The sequence below is a fragment of the Maniola jurtina genome, chromosome 4, assembly GCF_905333055.1.
Source record: "Maniola jurtina chromosome 4, ilManJurt1.1, whole genome shotgun sequence".
In the NCBI taxonomy this organism is placed as follows: Eukaryota; Metazoa; Arthropoda; class Insecta; order Lepidoptera; family Nymphalidae; genus Maniola; species Maniola jurtina.
The window spans coordinates 11,245,304-11,268,480 of NC_060032.1; the positions used below are offsets into that span (position 1 = coordinate 11,245,304).

At 37.4% G+C, this 23,177-nt stretch overlaps 4 protein-coding genes across 7 annotated transcripts; 3 read left to right on the forward strand and 1 right to left on the reverse strand.

Moving 5' to 3' along the window:
* Positions 1–1,518: 1,518 nt before the first annotated feature.
* Positions 1,519–4,695, forward strand: LOC123864943 (zinc finger protein GLIS3-like). Its single transcript, XM_045905727.1, has 4 exons — positions 1,519–1,925; positions 2,200–2,426; positions 2,803–2,950; positions 3,938–4,695. Exons 1-4 carry the CDS (start codon positions 1,797–1,799, stop codon positions 4,661–4,663), a joined length of 1,230 nt encoding a protein of 409 aa, XP_045761683.1. The 5' UTR covers positions 1,519–1,796; the 3' UTR covers positions 4,664–4,695.
* Positions 4,684–16,549, reverse strand: LOC123864934 (probable nucleoporin Nup54). 2 transcript variants are annotated; one of them, XM_045905709.1, is made up of 14 exons: positions 16,433–16,507; positions 16,326–16,395; positions 16,020–16,139; positions 15,413–15,505; positions 14,523–14,758; positions 13,725–13,860; positions 12,997–13,153; positions 12,344–12,452; positions 11,788–11,971; positions 11,283–11,371; positions 10,656–10,823; positions 9,858–9,977; positions 5,668–5,755; positions 4,684–5,509 (listed from the first exon to the last, which is right to left on the reverse strand). In XM_045905709.1, the coding sequence occupies exons 2-14, from the start codon at positions 16,381–16,383 to the stop codon at positions 5,376–5,378; spliced, it is 1,692 nt and encodes a 563-aa protein (XP_045761665.1). In that variant the 5' UTR covers positions 16,384–16,395; positions 16,433–16,507; the 3' UTR covers positions 4,684–5,375. The 2 variants fall into 2 exon arrangements, with proteins under 2 accessions (XP_045761665.1, XP_045761664.1); XM_045905708.1 differs by having other exon boundaries at positions 16,326–16,549.
* On the forward strand, positions 7,295–22,959 carry LOC123864947 (general transcription factor 3C polypeptide 6-like). Of its 3 annotated transcripts, XM_045905737.1 has the most exons (4): positions 18,468–18,756; positions 18,912–19,085; positions 19,306–19,437; positions 21,253–21,390. In XM_045905737.1, the coding sequence occupies exons 1-3, from the start codon at positions 18,600–18,602 to the stop codon at positions 19,431–19,433; spliced, it is 459 nt and encodes a 152-aa protein (XP_045761693.1). In that variant the 5' UTR covers positions 18,468–18,599; the 3' UTR covers positions 19,434–19,437; positions 21,253–21,390. The 3 variants fall into 3 exon arrangements, with proteins under 3 accessions (XP_045761692.1, XP_045761693.1, XP_045761691.1); XM_045905736.1 differs by lacking the exons at positions 18,468–18,756; positions 18,912–19,085; positions 19,306–19,437 and adding an exon at positions 7,295–7,306 and having other exon boundaries at positions 21,253–22,959; XM_045905735.1 differs by lacking the exons at positions 18,468–18,756; positions 18,912–19,085 and having other exon boundaries at positions 21,253–22,959.
* On the forward strand, positions 16,942–17,785 carry LOC123864970 (endothelial differentiation-related factor 1 homolog). The gene has a single exon (XM_045905794.1). It carries the CDS (start codon positions 17,058–17,060, stop codon positions 17,496–17,498), a length of 441 nt encoding a protein of 146 aa, XP_045761750.1. The 5' UTR covers positions 16,942–17,057; the 3' UTR covers positions 17,499–17,785.
* Positions 22,960–23,177: the final 218 nt, after the last annotated feature.

A 23,177-nucleotide genomic window follows, 5' to 3' on the forward strand; every position in this document is an offset into this window, starting at 1 on the left:
CGGGCATCCTCTAGTTATTAAATAATTTAAAACCCAACTGACATGAGTGGTTAGAGCATGGCAAGCACGCACCTACTCGATGAGACGGTCTACTTGAGACAAATTCAAATTCAAATTCAAAATGTTTTTATTCAATTAGACTTTTACAAGTTCTTTCGAATCGTCAAAAGCATCTACCACTGGTTCGGAATGCCTTTCCTACCGAGAAGAACCAGCAAGAAACTCGGCGGTTGCTCTTTTCAAAGATTTGATATACAATATTATGGCATGTATAAAAGCAATTGAAGTCCATTTATAGACGAGACATGATAAAGGACTTGATAATACTAAAAGATAAGTAAGAAAGAACCTATGAAGATTCTTTCTCTAATTTTGGACCAAGAGATCATGACACGCGGCCAATGGATGTCACCCGTCTCATTTGAATAAAAAAATCCTGTGTCTGTGGGTGGCAGAGAATTTAATAATAATGAATTGATAAAAAGATAAGTCCCAGAGAAAACCTATGAAGGCCGATTCTTTCTCTAATGCTAGATCAAGATCATCTAGATTCTAGAGATCATGACTCGGCCAATGGGCCCAATGGACATGTCTCACCACCTATCTCATTTGAATAAAAAATCCCGTAGTCTGTTTGTGGCAGAGAGTTTCGTTCTGTGATTGGCATTCATAGTCTCTAAGGTTCCTTCAAAAACCTTCGAAATTGCCCGAGTTTCTATGCAATTTTCGAAGGTTTTTGAAGAAAATTCGTAATAGCAGATACGTGCCGACACTATCTACATATACCTACCTATACCAATTTAGAGGTCGTAAATGAATTGATCATATCATCATTATCACTTTCTGAAATTGTATTTATTACCTCATCAAATTGGAAAAACCAGAACTGCAATAGTAGCTGATTGTAATAGTTATAAAGATCTAATATACCTACTGAAAGTAGAGCAATAATTTCAAACAGTTGCTCGAAAAATACACTTACAATAGCTTGAAAGTTACTAGTGCGTTTGCTTGTTTAAAGCTACTCGTTTGTGATCATCTTAAGTGCGTGGTTAATGGATAAAATCAATATCAACATACATCGATGAATGAAATTCACGAATGATCGTTTGATTTCGAGCATTTTATAAAAATGGATTTTTCGGCTTTCCGGATTAGATTAGCAAGGGAGTCAAGAAAAGTACAATAAATCAATAAATCATTAAATCTCATATTATAATCCTTATAATTTTCCAAAATAGACTAATTAATATCTATGAGTAAGTATAAGATAGGTAAGGTTTCTATAAAACCAGTAGTTCCACCAACTTCAAGATCAAAATTTTTTAGTCTCATTATACTCTCAATAGAAGCAGACCAATCGAATAAGAGGAGGTCGTTTCACATAAACACGTCCATATCAGTTACCTATTGAACCGGGGCATATCAGACTGGTAAAAACTGGACTGTAGCCGCGGCAAGCAGCTTCTGATAACGCAACACGACCACGCTACTTAGTCGAATGGCATAATTCTATACAAAACAGTTGAATTATAAATATTGGTGGCAAGTTTACATAAAACGGCTGAAACTGTACATTTTCCCCATTGAAATACCAAAACAAGGACGAAAAGAGAGGCTTATTTCCGGGAAAAGTAGAGCCAAATGGTTCGCAGGGGACTCGGCTTCTTATCAGTGCGCCGTCATTCGAGACGTTTTATAAGTAGGCACGCGAGCGGCAGCCAACACTACACGCACAGACCGCGTAGTGGCCAGTTCGTTTGAGAATAATACATCGTTTATTAGCTTAAGCCACAATGTTAGTGTTTCCGCAACTCATGCCCGAGATAAGGGACGGAGGGTGCAGGCTGTCGAGGTGGATGCCAGCGGAGCGGTTCGCCCCATACTTTGCGAGGCCGAGTGTTTTTTCACAGATTGAAAAGCAGGTGCGATTATTTAATAATGATTAATAAAATTATTATTTAAGAATTAATTTACATTTTAGGCACATCCCCTTTAGCCAAATGAAAAATTGCTTTTTGTTTAAATTCGTGTTTTCCTTGAGAATCATATAAAATAAGCAGGGCAAATATTCATAAAAAAAAAAAAAAATTGTACCTACTACTGTTTTTATATTTTTTATTAATTTAAAGGGCAACAACCAACAAGTAAACAGTCACAACTTTCTGTTTATTTATTTTTTCGTTTTTTTTTCTATAGGACGAGGATGAAGATTCTCGAGGTGGGTCGTCCCCGGAACATTCCAATGACTCTGGAGGGGAGATTGGGGAAGGAGTTTGTGGTTGGAGGGGGTGCGGCGCAAGGTTCCCGAATGTGGCGCGTCTGTCCGCGCACGTAGCGCGGCTGCACGCGCACGCGCACAGGGACGGCCTCTTCTACTGCTCTTGGAAAGACTGCTCCAGACCTCAAAGAGGATTTAATGCACGGTACGTTTGCCTTTTCCTTTCGTTTTTTATAGAAAATTTGAGAACTTTTGAAATACACATGCTAATATTATAATAGGTATGTAAATGCGACAGTGTGTCTGTCTGCTAGTTTTTCACAGCCCATATAATTAAGCAATTTTGATGAAGTTTGGTACAGAGGGCACTTATATCCCAGGGAAGGACATAGGCTGCTTTTGTCCTGGAAAATGAAAGAGTTTTCACGGACATAGTAGGCTACTTTTTATCCCGGAAAATCAAAAAGTTCCCGCGGGATTTATGAAAAACCTATATCCCCGTGGAAGAAGTCGCGATCTTCATCTAGTTTACTATAAACTCACGAAATCATTATTTTTATCTTATGTATTTTTATCAACAGATACAAAATGTTAGTCCACGTGCGAACACACACAAACGAACGCCCACACACATGCAACCAATGCCAGAAGAGTTTCTCCAGGGCAGAAAACCTGAAAATTCACCTCCGATCTCATTCTGGGGAAAAGCCTTATGTTTGTCCTTACGAGGTAAATATTGTTTCTCGTCATATTCCTAACATATCCAGTGACGGATTAACCCTTAATCAAATTAAGCAATTGCCTAGGGCATCACGTCTGATGGGGCACCAGAAGAAGCACAAAAAAATCCGCCCTTAGGGCATCACGTCTCACCGTGTCACCAAAAAACACACCAAAAAGAGTTTCTAGGACTAATTTGAAAATTCGCGCGTTTTAAGTTGACATAGAGTCCGATCTAGAGTCATAACCTACTCCCGCTTGCTCACTCGCTGCCCGCTCGTGCATTCGACAATTCGAATGCCCCCGAAAGCCGCAAGGCGCATTTCAATAAATAAATAAATTATGCTTTGGTTCTAACTACTCCACTTCTAAAGTACGTTACATCTCATCATCTTATTTTACAAAAAACTAATGTTTTTAGACCGATTCTAGTTGACATACGGATATGGAGGCCCATAGGCATGGATTGCTTAGGGCACCAAGTAGTCTTAATCCGTCACTGAACATATCTGACATAAAGAGCTCGTAAGATTAAGAATCTTTTCATTCAAAAATCCCTTAAGGTATGAAATGTCCTTCCGGCGTCCGTGTTTCCTGCCACATATAACCTAAATACCTTCAAGGCAAGAGGAAATAGGCATCTTCTAGGCAAGCGCGCTCCAAGCTACACCGCAGCACTGCTTTTATAAGGCATGATTGTTGTGAAGCGTACGCCTGTCTCAGAATAAAAAAACATTCTCCTGAGTTCCTCAAGTAAAAAAATTATATGTCAGGTCGCGTCAGGACGTTAAATACTCAGCTATCTTATCGCTTAGTCTCGTGTCGTTTATTGATGTGTACACTGTAATGAATGAGAGGTAAACCTAATCGCTCAAGTATTCAGTAGACATAAAATTTATATCTTCACCCATAATAATACAAAAATATGGTCCATTATTAAGAAAAGCATGCAATTTTTACATTCAATATTTAATCCAAAATTTTCGTTGTCCACAGGGTTGCGGAAAGGCGTATTCAAACTCCAGTGATCGTTTCAAACACACACGTACACATACAGTGGACAAACCCTACTGCTGCAAAGTGCCAGGGTGCAACAAACGGTACACCGACCCATCCAGCCTGAGAAAACACGTCAAGACATACAAACACTTTGCCACCGATAAGGAAAGCCCGAGACGGGAATCATCTGACGAACGCCTCAGCTCCGATAACTTGTCGCCAATAAGGGAAAACAGTTCCTATGTCATCCAACCTCCATCACCACACCGCCTAACGTACACTCCAACTTGTATTACATCACCTAAATTGTCATATAACTCGATGATTCCATCGGATACAGCGTTAGGCGCACCTTTGACTTACGCACCTGTGATGGATCAAGTCAGCCATCCATATTCTAGGGCCCTCGACCTTTATCCTATGAGAGTTCCCCATAACGAAATGTCCTATATGGAGTATTCACAGATGTATGACCACGCATACAGGAACTACTATTCCTGCAGCTTCAATTACTCTGTACTGAGACCAAATGTCAATGAGAAAGTATTCGCCTATGACGAACAGGAGAGGTTTCAAGATATTACATTAAATGATACATCGGAAACACATGTTACGGAAGACGCACCTCTAAATTTAATTTGTGCTAAACGGGTGGAATGCCCACCTATTACTGAACTAGTCAGACACACAGACTTGCCTTTAGATTTAAGTACTAAGACTTGATCGTTAAATATAAAGAAATATTTATTTGGAAATGTGGTTTATTTTATATGAATTTTAAATTTTACACCTGTATAAAACACACAACTTAAAGATTTTACAAACTTTTGGAAATTAATTGTTGCACAGCAACTGAAAATTTGATGGTTACTTCCATCAATTACAATAATATTAAATATCAATCTATGTTGCATTTAGCTTAGAAGCTCTAGCTAGCTGCTATCTATAATTTGAAAACTGAGCGTAATTTATGATATTTTATGACTACCAAATGGTCCTTTATAAGCTCTGTTTTTTTTAAACTAACTTTGTTAACAGACAATTATATATCTAGGCGTTTTACGAGTATTGAGGAATGTTTATGCCATACATAAATATCACTGCAAGTCACTAGAGGCTATGCTAAGCCCGGACCAGTCGCACCATACTTTCCGCGATTGAGAACCTAGTGATCTCGCATCTCATTTCACAAAGCTGCGATGTTACTAGTAGCTTAGACACGTAGTTTATGACAATGCACAAACGACAAACTGTCGTTAATAAAAGTCCGTTATAATTATAAAATAAACTTTGTATTTAATGGATAAAATTATCGAGACGTTCATTTGACGAATACTGAAGATTTTTTATGTCACTCACATAAATGTCACTGCACAAGTCACTCGAGCCACCCCACGAAGCGCGTGGAATAGTCCACGGCGGCGGAGAGGCTGTGCTAAGCGCGCACCAGCCGCGCCATGCCCTCCGCGATGGTGTTGAGCGCTGCGAGGTCGTTACGCGCGGTGTCCAACAAATGCGCCATGCCGCGCTGTTGCAGCGATAGGAATTGCTTCATATCCTCTTGCGCACCTGATGGAGAAGTTTTAATAATCTAAATCCATAATATTATATTATTAATACGAAAATGTGTCTGTCTATTATTCTATTATTATGAAATTTGTGTAGTCCACGCGGACAAGTCGCGAGCATAAGCTAGTGTATTATAAAAGATTGATGAAGTTTCTTACCTGCATCCAAATGGTATCTTTCATGGGACGCGCCCGAGCTTGCGCTGCGTTGTAGTCGCATGGCGCACAACAGTTCATTCAGGCGACCCTGGAAAATTAACACGACTGTAAAAGAAGAAATATTTGTAACAAGTCGTGATACTACGATCGTAACATCTATAAATAAGAACTTTTAATTTCAGTCCTCGGGCCGAAACTTTTCGTAATAAAGAAATCACGACAAATAACGAGTCTTCGTGTGGGCTTGCGCTTGATTGCAATCACACCAAGCAGGAGATGATGCAGCCTAAAGTGGAGCGCGCTTACCCAGAAGGTGCCTATTCACTCTTCTTTTGAAGGTACCAATATTATAGCTAGAAGGAAAAACGGAAGCTGGAAGGGCATTCCATATTCTAGCAGTGCGTATTAGAAACGAGGAAGCAAATCGCTTCGTAGGGGTCCGTGGGATTTCGACTATGTAGGGATGCAGACCTTGGGCATGCCTCGTGATTCGATTAAACGTTACTAAATGGATTACGTCTATCATTTCATCGGGGAACCTCGTTACAATATAAAAATATTATAGTCGATGTTGTATTACCGTCATAACGGCACGTTCATTGTAAACTGTCATAGAACAGAAACTATTTGGTTTACTTAGCTTACTCACAACAATTAACTTCGTACAACAATGTCATAAAATCTAGCATAACGTGACACGAGCAATAAACTTTTGTACATCAATCAAGGAATTACTTTGTCATGACGTTTACCCAGCGAGCCGGTTACAACCGGACGAATAGATAAGTGACTTGGTGATTGTTACACGGTGCCTCGACACTTTTAAACTGATTATTATTATTTATTTGATAACACAGGTATGCACCTTACATAAGTGTCTAATGACAATTTAATGCGCACAAGTTGTACTTATGTACCTACATGTATAATTAGCGTCAGGTAAAAATAACTTTGACCAGTGACGTGCACAGGTTTTGAGGCCAGGATATAGACATGTAGGGAAGAATTTATTTACAGGCATATCATAATGTAGAAAATTACGACTAGGGTAAGCAGTGCTTTTAGGCCTCTACAACTTGCACATCACTGCATAGTAGGGCGATTTCAAACAAAAATCGTATTGTATGAAGCTGTCAAGATTAATATGACACTGGGAATCAAGTTCAAAGCAATCATGAGTTGCAATCCGCAAAAATGTTTGTACCGAATGACCCCTCTAGTGCAAAGTACATAGAAGTCTTCTTCATTGAACTAAATTATAGTATATCTATAATCTAGCCAGTAGCGTGCACAGATATTGCAGTCAGGGTAGGCATTTAGGTAAGAACTTATTTACTGGCATATCATTATGAAAAATAAGCACAGAGTTGTTATGACTTGGATAAGAACTAAGCAGTGCTTTTGTGCCTCTATTACTTGCACGCCCAGAACTTCCTCCATGTGGATTTCGGTTTTTCGAAATCCCGTAGGAACTCGTTGATTTTCTGAGATAAAAAGTAGCCTATGTGCTAATCCACGATATTATCTATCTCCATTCCAAATTTCAGCCAAATCCGTTCAATAGTTATTGTGTTAAAGAGTAACAAACATACACACACAAACACACATACACACAAACTTTCGTCTTTATAATATTAGTGTGATGTGAAGTGTGGTAACTGCAAATGTAATTATGAAAAATGTAGATTAAATATTTATTATGGTAACACATTTAATCCAGCTTAAAATGTAGTTATTACTACTATGGGAAAGGTTTTCAACCATGGACCAAAGTTGACTATGTAATATTATTGAAATAAAATATTTCAACTAAAAATAGAACAGGTGTATCATTATCAGCTATAGGTACGTACATTGTATACATCCCCAACATACTTATAAATTCGTCCGTCTGGAGATAAGGGCCGATAAAATCATGATAAAAGCTACCACGCTATCAACGAGTGGCTAAAAACCAAATATTTTGTCTCAAGGCCACCCTGGACGCAGATTTATTGACAGCACATGCATATTCCGTCGATTTTGTATTGCAGATTATCAATACTTCAAATCCATCACGTACGAAAGCTGTCTAGATAATGAAATATATCTATACCTATTAGACTTCCTAATGCACGTAACTGTATTAAACCTTTGAACGAATTCTTCCCGGGCATCGCCCATATAGGGATTATGTAGAATAATAGAGTCTGGCTCATGAAAGCTGAAGTGTTAAATAACAATCCGTCGCTATAAGAACAGGAATACGAATATATATGAATTTACGAAACACAGGGAATTATACTATCAGAAACTCTCACATCTATAAAGAAAACTCTCTGACATTTGATGAAGGACCAAAACCAAATCGCTTGTAAAACAAAGTAACAAAAAATAATCCTTCGCTATGACGAAACACAGAGAATAATATTACATTTCGATTATGATAGAGGCCGAGCATTTACCTCGGCCTCTATCATAATCGAAATGTCTCTAGAAGGTGGATTCTAATCGAAAGGGTTCAAACTTAAACATGTCAAGAACTTGAGTTGCAAGTTTCTCAAAACAAACTCTATGGGCCAATCTTCAAAGGGCGATTTGCCGCGATAGTACCTATATCCGCGATAAAGTTCGATATAAACTATCGAGTTTATATCGAATTATGTCACAGCGAGACTATCTCTCGTCGGTGGAGATGGCTCCTAAGGCCATATGCTTTGACTCACGTCCGCTGGATTTAATACCCCATTTATTTAGCTATAAGTTTGATTCATCCAGTTATTTTAGCAACTGATTACTTGCTTGTACCGGGTCTTTACTGCTTTGTTTGTTACTCCTTCACGCAAAAACTACGTGACGGATTTGGCTGAAATTTGGAATGGATATAGATAATATCCTGGATAAGCATTAAGCACATAGGCTACTTTTATCCCGAAAAATCAAAGATTTCCCACGGGATTTCGAAAAATCATGCGGGCGAAGTCGCAGGCATCGGCTAGTATAATGTAAAAAATTGCTTTATTTGGAAGAGTCTGTATTTTAAGTGCGACTTTAATATCAAAAATATCTTATAACCGCGAGGCATCGCCAAGATCTGTAGATCTTGTAGGGGTGTACCCCTATATAGTCGAAATCCCACGGACTCGTACCAAGCGATTTGTTTCCTCGTTTCTAATACGCACCGCTAGAATATGGAATGCCCGTCCGGCTTCCGTTTTTGCCACTAGTTATAATATTAGTACCTTCAAAAAAAGGGTGAATAGGCACCTTCTGCGCAAGCGCGCTCCACCTTAGGTTACATCATCTCCTGTTTGTTGTGATTGCAGACAAGCGCGAGCCTATTTAGTAATATAAAAATAATGAAAGCCAAACCTTCAAGAAGAAAAGGTGTCAAACCTCGTTGAATGCCTGTGGGATATTGCAGAAGGCTGCGAATTAAAAATAGCAGATCTGCAACTTTGCCATGGATGTGTCAATAATTTGTATATTATTTTTATTTTTTTATTTATTTTTGTACCAGAAAGTTGTAACAATATAAATAAAAGGAAAGAAAAAGTGGACAGGGACTTATCTCTATAAGAGATCTCTACCAGTGACCCTTGGCAGTGCGAGAGGTTGTAAATGGAGTAGAATAGGTACAGCAAAGATAGACAGTAATCATGAAAAAAAATATATACTTAGTAGATATTATGTTATAATATATACTTACAAATATTTATATACTAGCTGACGCCCGCGACTTCGTCCGCGTGGATTTAGGTTTTTCGAAATCCCGTGGGAACTCTTTGGTTTTCCGGGATAAAAAGGAGCCTATGTGCTAATCCAGGATATTATCTATCTCCATTCCGAATTTCAGCCAAATCCGTCCAGTAGTTTTTGCGTGAAGGAGTAACAAACATACACACACACACACACACACACACACATACAAACTTTCCCCTTTATAATATTAGTGTGATTAAAATAGACTTACAAAAATATACATACCTTAATACATAAATATATACTTATAGTCATAAATATATCTTATAATATATACCGATAAATATATGTAAACAATATGTTATGACAGAGAGGAAAGATAGTGCTGTTTCAGACGAAGTTTGAAGGTGCTGATGGAAGGGTTATTTTTAAAAATACTGTCAGGTAGTGAGTTCCAAAGGCGAGTTGCGAGTACCGTAAAAGATTTAGCATAAAATATATTAACTCACATTATAAAGGGGAGGTGCGGCCAGCTGCGATGCAAGCTCCTGCAATCTCGCGCGAGCTGCTTCCTCCTCAGGACTCAACGCTACGCCCACCAAACCAACCACTTCTTGACGGGCTATCACCTGAGAAACAAGTTTCATGTAGAATAGTCACTTTGTAATGTAATAGTACCTATATTATTATCCGGGTCGGAAATAAAGCAATTGCTGGTCGAGTAATACTGGAAGGATGAAGCGAACCGAATACTTCCTAAGTGATTCTGTTCCAAAATGAAGTCGTTAATTGCTATTTTGGCCATGACTTGTATAATACTTTTCTCCCATTTGCGAAAATTGCAGTTATTGCAGTTAGACAACGATCCTTTTTAAACGCACACAACTTTTGGATCAATTAATACTTATGCCTAAATGCAATAATAATTCTATTTTTATTGCCCAACTTGAAAATTGTAAAATTGTATGAATACGTCGATTATGTTTTGAATTCGCGCGCCAATTCAACTAACTGCATGCACGTCATTTTTTTTTTTTTAACTTTTGAAAAGAGGTTTTTTTCGCATGCAGAATTTAAAATAATAAATCATGTATCTAAAAACATCCTAATTTATGTTAGTGTGCATTTAAAGAACCTCGTTATGAGTATGAAACTGTCCAGTCATGGAATTTACACCACAGTTCAACAGGAGGATCTAGTTAAACTTTTAGATGTAACTGAGTATAGCATTAGCATAGTGTCAAAGACAATGACTCTGTAATTTGTATGGGATAACGTAATAGAGTTATAGTATGAATGTGTAATACCTGCAGCAGCGTATGTTTAAGCGCATGCAGCGAGGCGGAGAGGCGCGCCAGGGTGGAGGCGGCGGCGGCGCGGCGCGTGCGCAGCTCGGCGAGCGTGTCGGCGGCGCGCTTCAGCCAGCTCGCTTGCAACGCTGCCTCCTCGCTTTGACAGCGTGCTCGGAACTTTATCTACAACCATGCGACCGCATTAGAGCGAAGCCACACGATGCGTTGCGTTGGCGGTGCGGCGCCTGAGTGGTGCCGCTGCGTCATCCACATAGAAATCGCAATACCATGATGCGTTACGACGTCGTGCGGCTCCGCACCGCACGTACAACGGACTTGGGACCAGAGATACGAGGTGGGGAGGGGCGGTGCGTGTGCCGCCATACTTTTTGGCGGAGCGACAACGCAGTGTCCATGTGGCACCCAATACTCAAATACACAGCGGTGCGGCGGCAAAACGCACCGGAAACGCATTATGTGGCCTGTCTTATAGCTCGTCACCCATTTATCGTTTCAGCACCAGACCAGTACAGGATTGGCACAGACATAAAAGTTCGCCGTCAACCTAGCTGCCGGGCACAGCCCCGTCCAGAAATTCACTTTTTACATATTTGTCACTATAAATCAGATTATTAAACATACCTCTGTGAATCCTATGATAGGAACTGGAATATAGTTCTCGGGATCAGGATTATCAGCCTGAGCCTGTTTCCAGAGACGCATGTCCATACCTGTAAAAATAAATTGTCATGCAATAAGAAGTTTTTCATTTTGGTATACCTGATGTTAACAAATACCGATCTTATTTAATATTACTAGATGATGCCTATGTGTCATGCCATGATGCCATGTTATTTAATACCATACGCCGCATCTGTTTTCGGACGCACCAAGCTATAATCTGGTCTTATTTCTGTCTAACATACCTAGTTCCTCTTTCTCTCTATCTCACTCTTCCAATTTCTCCCTGACTCTTTCTTTAGTTGTTCACCTGACTCAGTAGGCACAGCTCCAACATCACACCTGCGTTTTCGAATGTGCTAAGCGGCACATACACATGCATACTTCTTTCTCTACTTCTTCCCCTCTCTTTGTCACCCTCTCACATCCCCTATTTGTCCCTCACACTCACTCTTTAATTGCTCACCTGGAGGTGGACTCTGTAAGTACTGCTCTAGCATCTGTGGTGCGGGACGGGTGACCGGGGTGACACTAGTACAGCCCGCGTTGCTTAGCGCGGTACGAGCCGCTCCTGCGTTTAAAAACGCACCAAGCTCCGATGCACTGATGTGGACATTGTTGGCTGCTTTGTCAGTTACATATATCACAACCTGAAAACAGTTACAACCTTTACTTTTGGAAGCAGTCATAGACTAGCGACTAAGATGTAGGCTTCCTAATCATGAGCTCCGGGGTTTAAGCCATTATGTGCTTTTTAAACAATTAAATATCACTTGCTTTAATGGTGAAGGAAAATATTGTGAGGAAACCTGCATGACTGATTGCCTCAGAGTTCTTCATAATGTTCTGAAAGGTGTGTGAAGTTTGCCAACTCACGCTTGGCCAGCATGGTAGATTATGGCTAAACCATTTTTATTCTAAGATACCCTTGCTTAGTAGTATGATTTTTGCGATACATTTCTTCGCCAAATAGATGATGATAAACATGATAGGTCGATAGAGTAAATAAAAATAATATTTACCAAGCTTTTAGTTTCAGATATAGCCTTTATAGATTCAATATTGACAGCCAAGTTTGGTTTGTTCCCCAGAAGGCCAGACAGTGAAACCGTAAGAGATTGTTGGTTGTTCCTGTGAAAAAAGGATATTATTGAAAAACATAACATCATAAAGTCCAATGTTACAATAGAACTGTTTTAATAAGCCGCTTTTATAGCAATACTATTATTACTGATATACGATAGTAATACTAAGATACCCTTGAAACAAAATCAAAGGATTTCCACGGGATCTTCAAAAACCTAAATCCACGCGATCGAGGTCGCGGGCATCAGCCAGTAAATAATAAAGTAATCCCAAACATTGATTTTCGTTGTTAAGACATTGCCCATCTCGCTCTTTAGCATATCCCGCCTGTAAATGTCAAATAAAATAGCATGCTCTCACTCTCTCACACACACTCACGTGCAACCGAAGTGAAACGTCTTAAACTTTTTTTTTATTCTAATATATTTAAGGGGCTTATAAAGGTGACCTATATGCCAGCAACAGTACAAACTAAATTAAAATTAAACTAGTTAAACCTAAAACTACAACAATTTGAAAGAATCACTAACAAATTCATACACTTTCATTGTCGAAAATCTTAAACTTTCCATACAGTAATTTTACTTACTTAATTTCTTGTTCTGTTTTGTTGAACTGCAAGGCAACATGTCCATCTTTGTCCTCTTTGCCTCCTAACCTCGAGTATCCCACAGCTTTGAAGCGACAGAGCGGGTTCTGCTCGTTGAGCTCCAGTGCTGGTGCATTACGACTATAGTAAGCTTGGCCTGAAATCATTTTACACTCCATACACAAGTGCAATGCAAGGTCTTTATGTTATTACTAGCTGATGCCCGCGACTTTATACCCATGAATTTTGATTTTCAAAAATCCTATGGGAATTTATTTTCCAGGATAAAAAGTTACCTATATCACTCTCCAGGTCTTAATCATAATAATCATAATATCAACAGTCTTCGTTGTGGCGTGATTGAATAACAAACCAATAAGCCAACAAACCAAACAAACATACTGTCGCATTTAGAATTCGGGTAGCAATAGTAACATGAAATGTTCCTGTTTAACCGCCATCTTCTATCTCTTTGAATATCACTAATATTTACTCAATATTATGACTGCGAAAGTTTGAACGTTTGTTACTCCTTAACGCCGCAAGGAATGGAACTAGTTTATAGTTATACCCTGAATTAACGCAGGCTTCTTTTTATCTCGGAAAATCACAGAGTTCCCACGTATATCCACACGGAAAAAGTCACGGGCGTCATCTAGTACTAATATTGTACTACGCAAAAATGAATGAATGAATTTAAATATTTTTCGATATAAAAGCATATGTACCAGTCCCCCACTGCGCCTGCAACAGATTCCACTTGGCGAGCACCTGGTCTCTCTCGTCCCCAAACACGCAGCAGTTGAACACCGCCGCGATCAACGCCTCGTGAGCGTTTGTTGGCCCTTGCGGTTGCTGTTGTTGCTACAATAAACAAAATGAACTTGAAAAATAAAGCTCCAAAAAATACCACTGAAGACAAAATAGTTCATCTTGTCATCACTGCCTGTATTATCACTACCCATATCATAAAGTGTGTTTGTTTGTTGGTTTGTCCTTCAATCACGTCGCAATGGAGCAACGGATTGACGTGATTTTTTGCATGGATATAGTCAAAGACCTGGAGAGTGACACAAGCTACTTTTTAACCGGGATTATCAAACCATTCATGGACTAGACCAGTTCTGCTGGCTCACTAACTCCTCAAATTATATAATATCAAATGCCATATTAAATTTCAATATTAAATTTGCTACCGATTTACTTTTGACTTAATGTTACCCGCAACTTTGTTGGCGTGGATATTGGTTTTTTTAATCCCACGGGATGACTTAGACAAAGGCTAATGACAAACATTTTAAATTAAATTAAAATCTCATGAATGCTTCCAACACCTAAACTCACGTTTTAAGCTGCGATCAATACCTGCTATCAAGTAAAATTGCAAATACAAACCTATTAACTCTACTAAAATTTCCAGAACACTACTACAATTATTGAGAGTTTTCTCATTTTGTAATTAAAATTTTTGCACGACTGGTAAGCGACGATAAATAATTACAAGAAACAACAATATAAATAGTTACCTGTGGCTGTTGTTGGCCGAAGGTGCCAAGTCCAGTGCCAAACCCTCCAAAACTGGTTGTGGCTGGTTTTCCAAATGTGGAGCCAAAATTGGATCCAGTGCCAAAAGTATTCCCTCCTAGTGTATTGGTGCCAAATGCTGGCACTGCACTACCAAATGTTGAAGTACCAGCTCCAAAGCATGTGCCTGCTCCAAAGGTTGGTTTGAAATTGGTTCCAAAGGCACCAGTGTCGAATCCTGAAAGGATTTTTCTTGTTGCAGTGTTAGAAAAGACAAACAATAAAAGTGGTTTAATTGCACTAAAATGGTTCAAAAGATGCTGCGATAATTTTCCTAATATACATTAATATCCATTTAATGCAATAATTGTGCCATATGTATATATGATGATGTTGATTTTATCCCTTTCAGGAAAGGCAAAGGTCGTAGACCATGCAGCCTATATGAACAAAATGAAAAGAAAATTCTGACTTCGTCTGTGGTAGCGTTTGCTGGCACGCGTGCTCTGTCTGCCTTTTTGGAGTGTTTATTTTTTTTTATAAAAAGTGGCCGGGTTTACTGGTGTTTTTAGTAAAGGGGTGCACTCTGAAGGGGTGCCGCGCGTGTATCGGCGAGCGCCGGCACAGACGAAGTCCATACTTACCTATATAGTTTCGCTAACATGTGAATAACTACAAACTTGACATTGGCTAATCTTTGTAAAACCAGACGAGAGAAAAAAAAAAAGAAAATTCTGCATACAGAATCACATAAAGTTTTTTTGCAAATTCTGTCTATTCAAAATATTACACAGAATTGTTCTTAATAATACTTTTATTAAATATCCCATATAATTATAGCATAACACTTTAACAATATATGATATCAAAAAATATATATGTATATCAATACCTGTAGCAGGTTTAGCAACTGTGGCGCCGAATCCTGTTCCACCAAAAATAGAAGGTGTAGTAGTTGTCGCAGTACCTAGTCCACTAAATGGTGCTGGAATATACAAAGTAATAATATAAAATGTTGTGCATATTATATTTTGAGAAAGTACTCGCCATATTATTTGCTGTCATATTAAAAGTATGATTTCAGTGCTTAATCTAAGGTGAACACATACTTTTGGCATGGTAGTTGAGACAAAGCAAATATGGTATATAATAAAATATATTTAGGCACTATACCAGATCATAAAAAATAAATCTTATGAGGTTAAAACATGTCCTTATGTGTGTTCTTCTACTCTCTAGGCTGATTTCTACACTTAAACGTTTGCATCTGTTGTGTATGTTTTGTAGGTATGTGTGAGCATGTGAGGCACACCCATCCGTGATCCCCAATACACAACAGTAATGGTTGTATGTAAACAGTAAGGGTTTGAACCGTCGACCTTTCGGTTTTCAGTCCACTCCTTTACTGGTTGAGCTATTGAGGCTCTTAAAAGGTTAAGGTTTAAGGTTGGATGGTTTTTTTCACCAGAATGAGACAATAAAGTCAATGAAAAATAAACCTGCACTAGACGCTGTTGCACCAAATGCTCCAAAGCCAGATGAAGATGTAGTGGTTCCAAAACCACCAAACCCAGCTGTACTAGTAGTTGCTGTATTAGTGCTTCCAAACGAAAATGTAGCTGAAAGTAGATAGCCAAACATAAATCACATTTGGGTATGTGTTTACAAATGTGGCGACTGGCGGAAGACTAAAGTAATGAATACGATACAGCTCGATAGTTTATATATGCTCAAGATATTTACATAAATATTCTAAATCCAAAACAAATTAAAATCTAAATAAAAATTTGTAATGCAATACTAACGTTTGGAGGCTGCTCCGAAACCGGTACTTTGTGATGTAGAACCAAACGAAAACGCCATTGTAAAAACAATTTAATACTTGACGTAAGCTAGTAAAGTCAAAAACGAACTGTATTGAAAATAAACTAGAAAGAAAGAAATTGTTTTTAATACAAGTTTTTGGTTTTTCTCACTGATGACATCCTACTCTATGCTGATGACCACTCACTGTAATAGGTCCATGGTGCTCATCACTGATTTTTTTTAACTGACTTTACGGCTCTGGATTCTAGTCTTTTTAAGCCTACCATTTTTTTAACTGGCTTTATGGCTCTGGATTCTAACTTTTTTAAGCAATTCTCGAGCTTCAAATCACAATGGTACAAAAGACGTTCGGAAACCTCTCAGAATACCTGCAATACCTGATTCCACAAAATATACCACAATTATTTAGCTACACAACACTTTTTAAAATTCGACCGAAAGCGAAGAAAGCATCTTAAAAACCTCCGTTATTAAATCAATGTTAGCCCTTTCTGCTGGAATTCACTCTGCTTTGTTTATGATATATTCATGTGCATAATCTGTATTCTGTGGTAATCTTGGGTAATCTGTTTTCATGCTCTCAGGTCTGTACGTGGTCTGTACTCTGTGTTTGGTGTTATACTATCCGGAAGAAAAAGACGTCCATCAAGAATTCAGGAAAATTTTGGTTATTTCGTCATACTCAATAAATCCAATAACTAGATCTAATCATGTCGGATTGGGATACTGTTACTATCCTTCGCAAGAAACCACCGAAAGCATCAGCTCTGAAAACGGAACAAGCCGTCAATGCTGCACGTCGTCAAGGTGTACCAGTGGACACTCAACAAAAATATGGTGCGGGGACTAATAAACAACACGTTACCACTAAAAACACTGCAAAACTTGATAGAGAAACTGAGGAGCTTCGACATGAAAAAATACCGCTTGATTTAGGAAAACTAATAATGCAAGGCAGACAAGCAAAGGGTATGAGTCAAAAAGATTTGGCAACAAAAATATGTGAAAAGCCTCAAATCGTTAACGACTACGAAGCAGGTCGTGGAATTCCTAATAACATTGTACTTGGTAAAATTGAAAGAGCAATTGGAATAAAACTACGTGGAAAAGAACGTGGCCAACCACTACAGCCTCCTGGAGGAAAGAATTAAATACGGATTCCCTGGGAGGCGAAGACTAAAGTCCGAATTGTTTATTGCATAATATTACTCTCTTATTTGCTGTTGAAGTAATTTTTCTTTGTAATTTTAATTATTCATCCTGTTAAAATAATTTTGTATGTAAGCATTTATTTTATTTAGAATCTGGAACATTCTGTAATCTGATGTTACCATTGTGAAAAAGTGAATATAAAATGTATCTTTGCACAGCATGCAGCGATTGGGAAATGTGGATGTGATATGCAATAAAAATAGTTTTATTTATGATTAAATAACTACTAATTGTTTTAATTTCTTGTGAATTTTTTTTTTTTTGATTAAATAAATTAAAAAAAAAAAAAAAAAAAAAGTTGTGTTGCAAGTTGCAACCTCTGGTTTCCTAGAATTTTGAAGCAGGTGGTCTGGCAGGAGTCTTCTGTTTTCGAGTATCTTGATTCTTAAATCTAGCTTGTCGATTTCGAAAACCCTGCATCAACCATTATTTCTACCACAATTGTTGTGATTGGCTGAATTAATGGTTTTCTTGTTGCAATAATGAATTGCAGCCAATGGTGAGCGAGCGTCAATGGATCAGCTGATATGAAGGCGATCGTAACATTGTAGCTATCATTTTACCGTAATCGAGCAAAGTTGCATTCACCGCACTACTACACAAAGAGAATATGTAGAACGGTTTTTGCTACGACAGTGCGACCATCGATATAATAGAGCTTTATTGTTTCTGTATAAAAAAAAACTTACTCGATTTTCAACATACTTATTCCCAAAACTTGAGAAGATTTTATTTGCTGGCATACATATCTATGGCTGGCAGCCTTTGTTCTGCAACTAGGTACGCGGACGAGTACGTCCCCTAGGCCCTGTCAATGTCATTCAAATGCCAAAAGAGCCTTGTCGGACTGTTTCCACTTTCCTGCTGTTTTTATTTGGTTGATGGCTTTTGTTTCTGGTCGGTGGTTGATGGTTCCATTTGGTTCACATTTCTAGCTGTCATTTTGGTGCCTGGGCCTAGTGTTTTTAAACTTTTTGCCTGGGCCTGGGATTAAAAAATTGACTAAGTATACATTTTTTTTCAACGACCCTCAACAAATAATGTATAATACAGAAAGTATATCAGATGATGAAGAAGAGATTCTTGTATATGCAGAATTTGAAGACAGTGTTAAATTTGATAAATATAACAGTATTCATGTTTTAGGAATTGATACCAAAAATCCAGTAATTCAATTAGATGATACATTTTTTACAGGTGGGTGCTTAATTTGAAATGACTATTTTAAAACTTGAATAAATGTTGACAACTTTTTGAGATTAGAACTTTTAAATAGCTTAGAGATATTATTGAATAAACTTAAATCAAAATAGAGTTTTATGAGATTCAGTGTAACTTTAACATTGTTACAGGTACTTATGAAAATCCTTTAGGAACATACATGTTTTTTGAAGGAGATCCATTACCGTGTAGCTCGGACCCTTTATTTGATAAATTGTCTGAAAAAAATTTGAAATACCTTTGCAAGACCAGAAAGTTTATCAATGTTCAACATGCCTATGTTACACCTAAGGATGACAGACAAGGTATTGGCTATAAATAATAAGTAATTTATAATCTTATTTTACACATTCTTCCTCGTTCACTGTTTTACCACAGAACAGTGAGTAATGGTGAATTTTGGCATCCGTATGTGGTTGACACTTATGGAACATTTTTGCTTAACGTTTGTAATATTGACTCTGTAATATGAATCATATGATATAAGTTTGCTTTTTATACTTAATTATATTTATTTTTTAACAGAACAGGAACACCAGCAAGAAGAAAAGTCATCTGAAAGTGATAACATTCAACCAGCCGACTTTAAGAGCATACAAGATGCATTAGAGAAATTTAAAAAGGATTGGGAAGAAAATTCTAAGAAAGAATAATACAGTAAGTCAGTCAATAAACAATTTACAGGTACCCTGAGATTTGCAGGAGGGTGACAGTTGAAAGGTAAATTCCGTGATGAATTCAATGTCACTTCACTCTCCTGAAACCCATAACCCCACGAGTCATCTCAATCAATACAAGCTATACTCGTATTTAACTTTATTATTATCTTAATGCAATACTCATTAGTGTCCCTCCTAAGGTTGACTACTCTGAAGCCAAAACCTATTAATCAGCTATCACCACAACCACCGGCCTTAAGTTTAATAGCCCTATCAAAATAAGTTAAAGATGGCTAAAAATTAATAAAGTTATGGCTGCTGCCACTCGTCCTATTTTGGCTGAAGCTAAAGATAGTTTTTTTTGCCCAAGAGTAGCCCAAGCTGAAACTGAATAGTAATTGAGTGACAGAAAAGAATCAACCTTTACTTAGTGATCCCAGAATCACCATATTAAAAAGTTACAGTGCTACTAAATTATTAAACCAGACTAAGCAATTTGGTGCAAGTGGACCTTAGTTGTGATAACCAATAAAATTGTGGTTAGGGCATCCGCCTCCCAATCGGAGGTCGGGGTTCGATCCCAGGTATGCACTTTTAACATAACGAGTTTGTGCGTTTAACATAGTTAAACATTCTTGCTTTAACGGTGAAGAAAAAAATATTTTTAGGAAACCTGCACACCTGAGTTCTCCATAATGTTCTCAAAGGTGTGAAGTCTGCTATTCTGCACTTGACCAGCATGGTAGACTACAGCCAAAACCCTTCTCATTCTGAGAGGAGACCCATGCTCTGTAGTGAGCCGGCGATGGGTGATGATGATAATAATAGGCCTTAATGAGGCCTGTTACAGTATTAATATTATCACGCGATCGTGACATCGCGATCCTGTATCGAGGAAATATTGCTGGAATTGAGGATCGCAATATGTCGAGATGTTCTTGAAATTCTGCGACACCAGAATCGCGATGGTGTATTGACAGTGTAACACCCTCCATTGTTTTTGGTGGAAGTTATCTCGTCAAAAATAAATAAATTTCATCACACATTTTCATTAAAATGTGTTCTTTACCTAAAGTTCTCATTTCAAAGTTGCATGGGAATCCCCTGTGTGCTCTACAATTTCATAAACATTGTATGTTGTGAATACATTCATTGCTCAGTATTCAGTTGAGTGTTCTTAGTAGTGATTTAACATCGTTATTTAAAAGTGTTTGAATTTTTTCATTTTTGTTTTTTTTTTGATACTTATATTTATTAGTAAAGATATAATTGATTTCATTAAATGGTAACTTAGGCATTGAAATCTTGAAATAGAAATATATTTCAAACTTAAAGTGTGTGATGTCACTAGGGGAATATAAAAGGTACATAATATTATTGATTTAAATAAAATGGTCAAGTGCGAGTCGGACACGCCCTGTGTAGAGGTTCCGTAGTTGCCTTAACTTAGAACGTCATTTTATGTGACTCCAAAGTTCAAGTACATTTTATAAGTTGATCAACTATTACTCGTTAACTTGTAAATCCTACTTACCTGTGATAAACTTACTTTTAACTTTGTTATATAATTATTAAATCCAAAAACAATCATTTATTCCGCGTGAATAATATGTATATCCACGCCTAATTACACGATTCTAGTACTAATTAATCTTTGAGGTACTAATTTGAGGTACCTACTAGTTAATCTTTGAACGGACAGACAGATTGACATGGCGAAACTATAAGGGTTTCTTGTGTACTATGGAACCATGGAACCCAAAAATGCTCTGATTGTTGTGTTCTGAAAATAATTTTAAAAAAATTGTTTCAGATAGACTATGGGTCTAAAATGCAGAAACAGTAAACCTTTTAAAAATAAAGGAATGGAGTGTGCTTTTCATACACTGAACCGACATTACATACGAATGAAGAAGAAAGACCGGAAAGAGAACACAGACATACTATTTTCAGTTTTAGAGGAACTGCTCAAAGCTATGCGTTCTTGTGACAATCTTTTCAACAATCTCAAGCCAAGGCTGGATTTTCTTGGCAGTTACTTCGACAGAATACGCGTCGGCCAACCAACTGAGTATGACATCAATGTTATTTTAACTTTTCCCATTAACTATGATAAAATCAAATTGGACGCGACAGACTGTCAACATGATTACTCGGCTATCATCATGCCGTCCGAGTTTCGAAGGCTTTCCTCAACACCAGCAACAGCCAATCAGGGCTTCACTAAAACACACTTATGGTGCGACAAGCACTATCGATTATCTGTGACGAAGTTTCGTGCGTGGATGCAAAGTACCGTTGACCATGCTATAAATAATTTGCCTCAAGAAGATGGCCAAAGAATTTTAAAAGTGAAAAACAAAATCTTTGGGATAATTTCAAAAACATCGGGACCCGCAAACACGATAACTATCTTGAAAAAAGACGGTAGCGTGATCGATGTCGATCTAGTTCCGACATTTTCCTTTCAACTGCCCACTAAACCGTTAAATTCTAAAATTGACTTTTCAAAAGTTGAAGCAACAAACATTCGAAGCTATTTTCTTGTACCAAAACCAGGGAATGATGACTTTAGTTGGAGGGTATCATTTCCTTTCCAGGAAAGATTCCTTTTGCAGGATAAAAATAATTTAAAAAGCGCTATAAGGCTATTGAAACACTTCAGGGATGTTCAAGGATTTACAAAACTTTCAAGTTACTTTATTAAAACTCTATTTTTGTGGGAATGTCAAGCGAATGATGAAAAGTTTTGGAAAAAGAATTCATTATCCTACTTAGTGCTGACCATGTTGAAGAAGCTCAAGGACTGTTTGGAGCAAAACAGAATACAAAACTATTGGTGTTCCAGTCATAATTTAATTGAAAAAATTAAAACTGACACTTGTCAGAACTGGTATCATAGAATAGCTGTAATTTTAAGAGAAATAGAATATATTGGTCATAGAAATCCTCATATTATTTTAGATTACTTTACTGTTAAAAACAAAGCATAAACAAACTTACAAAAAATTTCACTACACTAATGAATTTTATTTATTTTGAAGGTAGTTTTTTAGTCTTGTTTTACTTTTTGCCTGCCGTGATGCATGTCACCAGTGTTTTGTAGGAATATAAGAATCTCAAAATACAACAAGAATACAAATGTTATAGTTTAAAATAGGATTCTAAGTTAATATTATTTTGTAACATCACAATAGTCATAGTTGTAATCCTACAATGTATGCTATATAATGTGTTTAGTTTGTTGGTTTGTCCTTCAATAACACCACAATATAGCAACACAATGTGATATTTTTGCATGGATTAACTATATAGCATTTAAAAACCGAGAGTGACAAGGTTAGTTTTAATCATGGATTATAATTAGTGAGAATAAGGTAGGTAATTATTATCTAGAATAGATATCATTAATAACCCAAATTTACATTTTATTTAGCCTACTTTAATATTATTTATTAAAATACAATGTATTTTATCAAATTGAAGTTGTTTCACTTCCAAATCCCAAAATAATGTTGCTTTTAGCATAAGTAAATATAAAAATCATAATGGTTTGTTGCTGTGTAGTAAAAATATAAAGATCATAGGGATCATAATAAGTACTTATCTCTGGGAACCATTGGGAACCTACAAATAATCTTACCTCGCCAAACTTGTTAAAAATAAATTAATAAATGTCGTCATAAAAACCCCCGCTGTTACCTAAACTCACCTATAATGTTACCCATTTCTACTAAG

Bases quoted from the DNA above. Each gene is read 5' to 3' on its own strand.
- LOC123864934 (XM_045905708.1), bottom strand. From the start codon at position 16,383: ATGGCGTTTTCGTTTGGTTCTACATCACAAAGTACCGGTTTCGGAGCA. The intron at 11,372-11,787 runs GTGAGCAATTAA...TTATTTTTACAG, and splicing joins CTTACAGAGTCCACCTCCAG to GTATGGACATGCGTCTCTGG. The intron at 5,756-9,857 runs GTGAGTTAATAT...TTAATTTTCCAG, and splicing joins CCGCACCTCCCCTTTATAAT to GGTCGCCTGAATGAACTGTT.
- LOC123864947 (XM_045905736.1), top strand. From the start codon at position 21,260: ATGGGTCTAAAATGCAGAAACAGTAAACCTTTTAAAAATAAAGGAATG.
- LOC123864970 (XM_045905794.1), top strand. From the start codon at position 17,058: ATGTCGGATTGGGATACTGTTACTATCCTTCGCAAGAAACCACCGAAA.
- LOC123864943 (XM_045905727.1), top strand. From the start codon at position 1,797: ATGTTAGTGTTTCCGCAACTCATGCCCGAGATAAGGGACGGAGGGTGC. The intron at 1,926-2,199 runs GTGCGATTATTT...TTTTTTCTATAG, and splicing joins TTTCACAGATTGAAAAGCAG to GACGAGGATGAAGATTCTCG. The intron at 2,427-2,802 runs GTACGTTTGCCT...TTTTATCAACAG, and splicing joins CAAAGAGGATTTAATGCACG to ATACAAAATGTTAGTCCACG.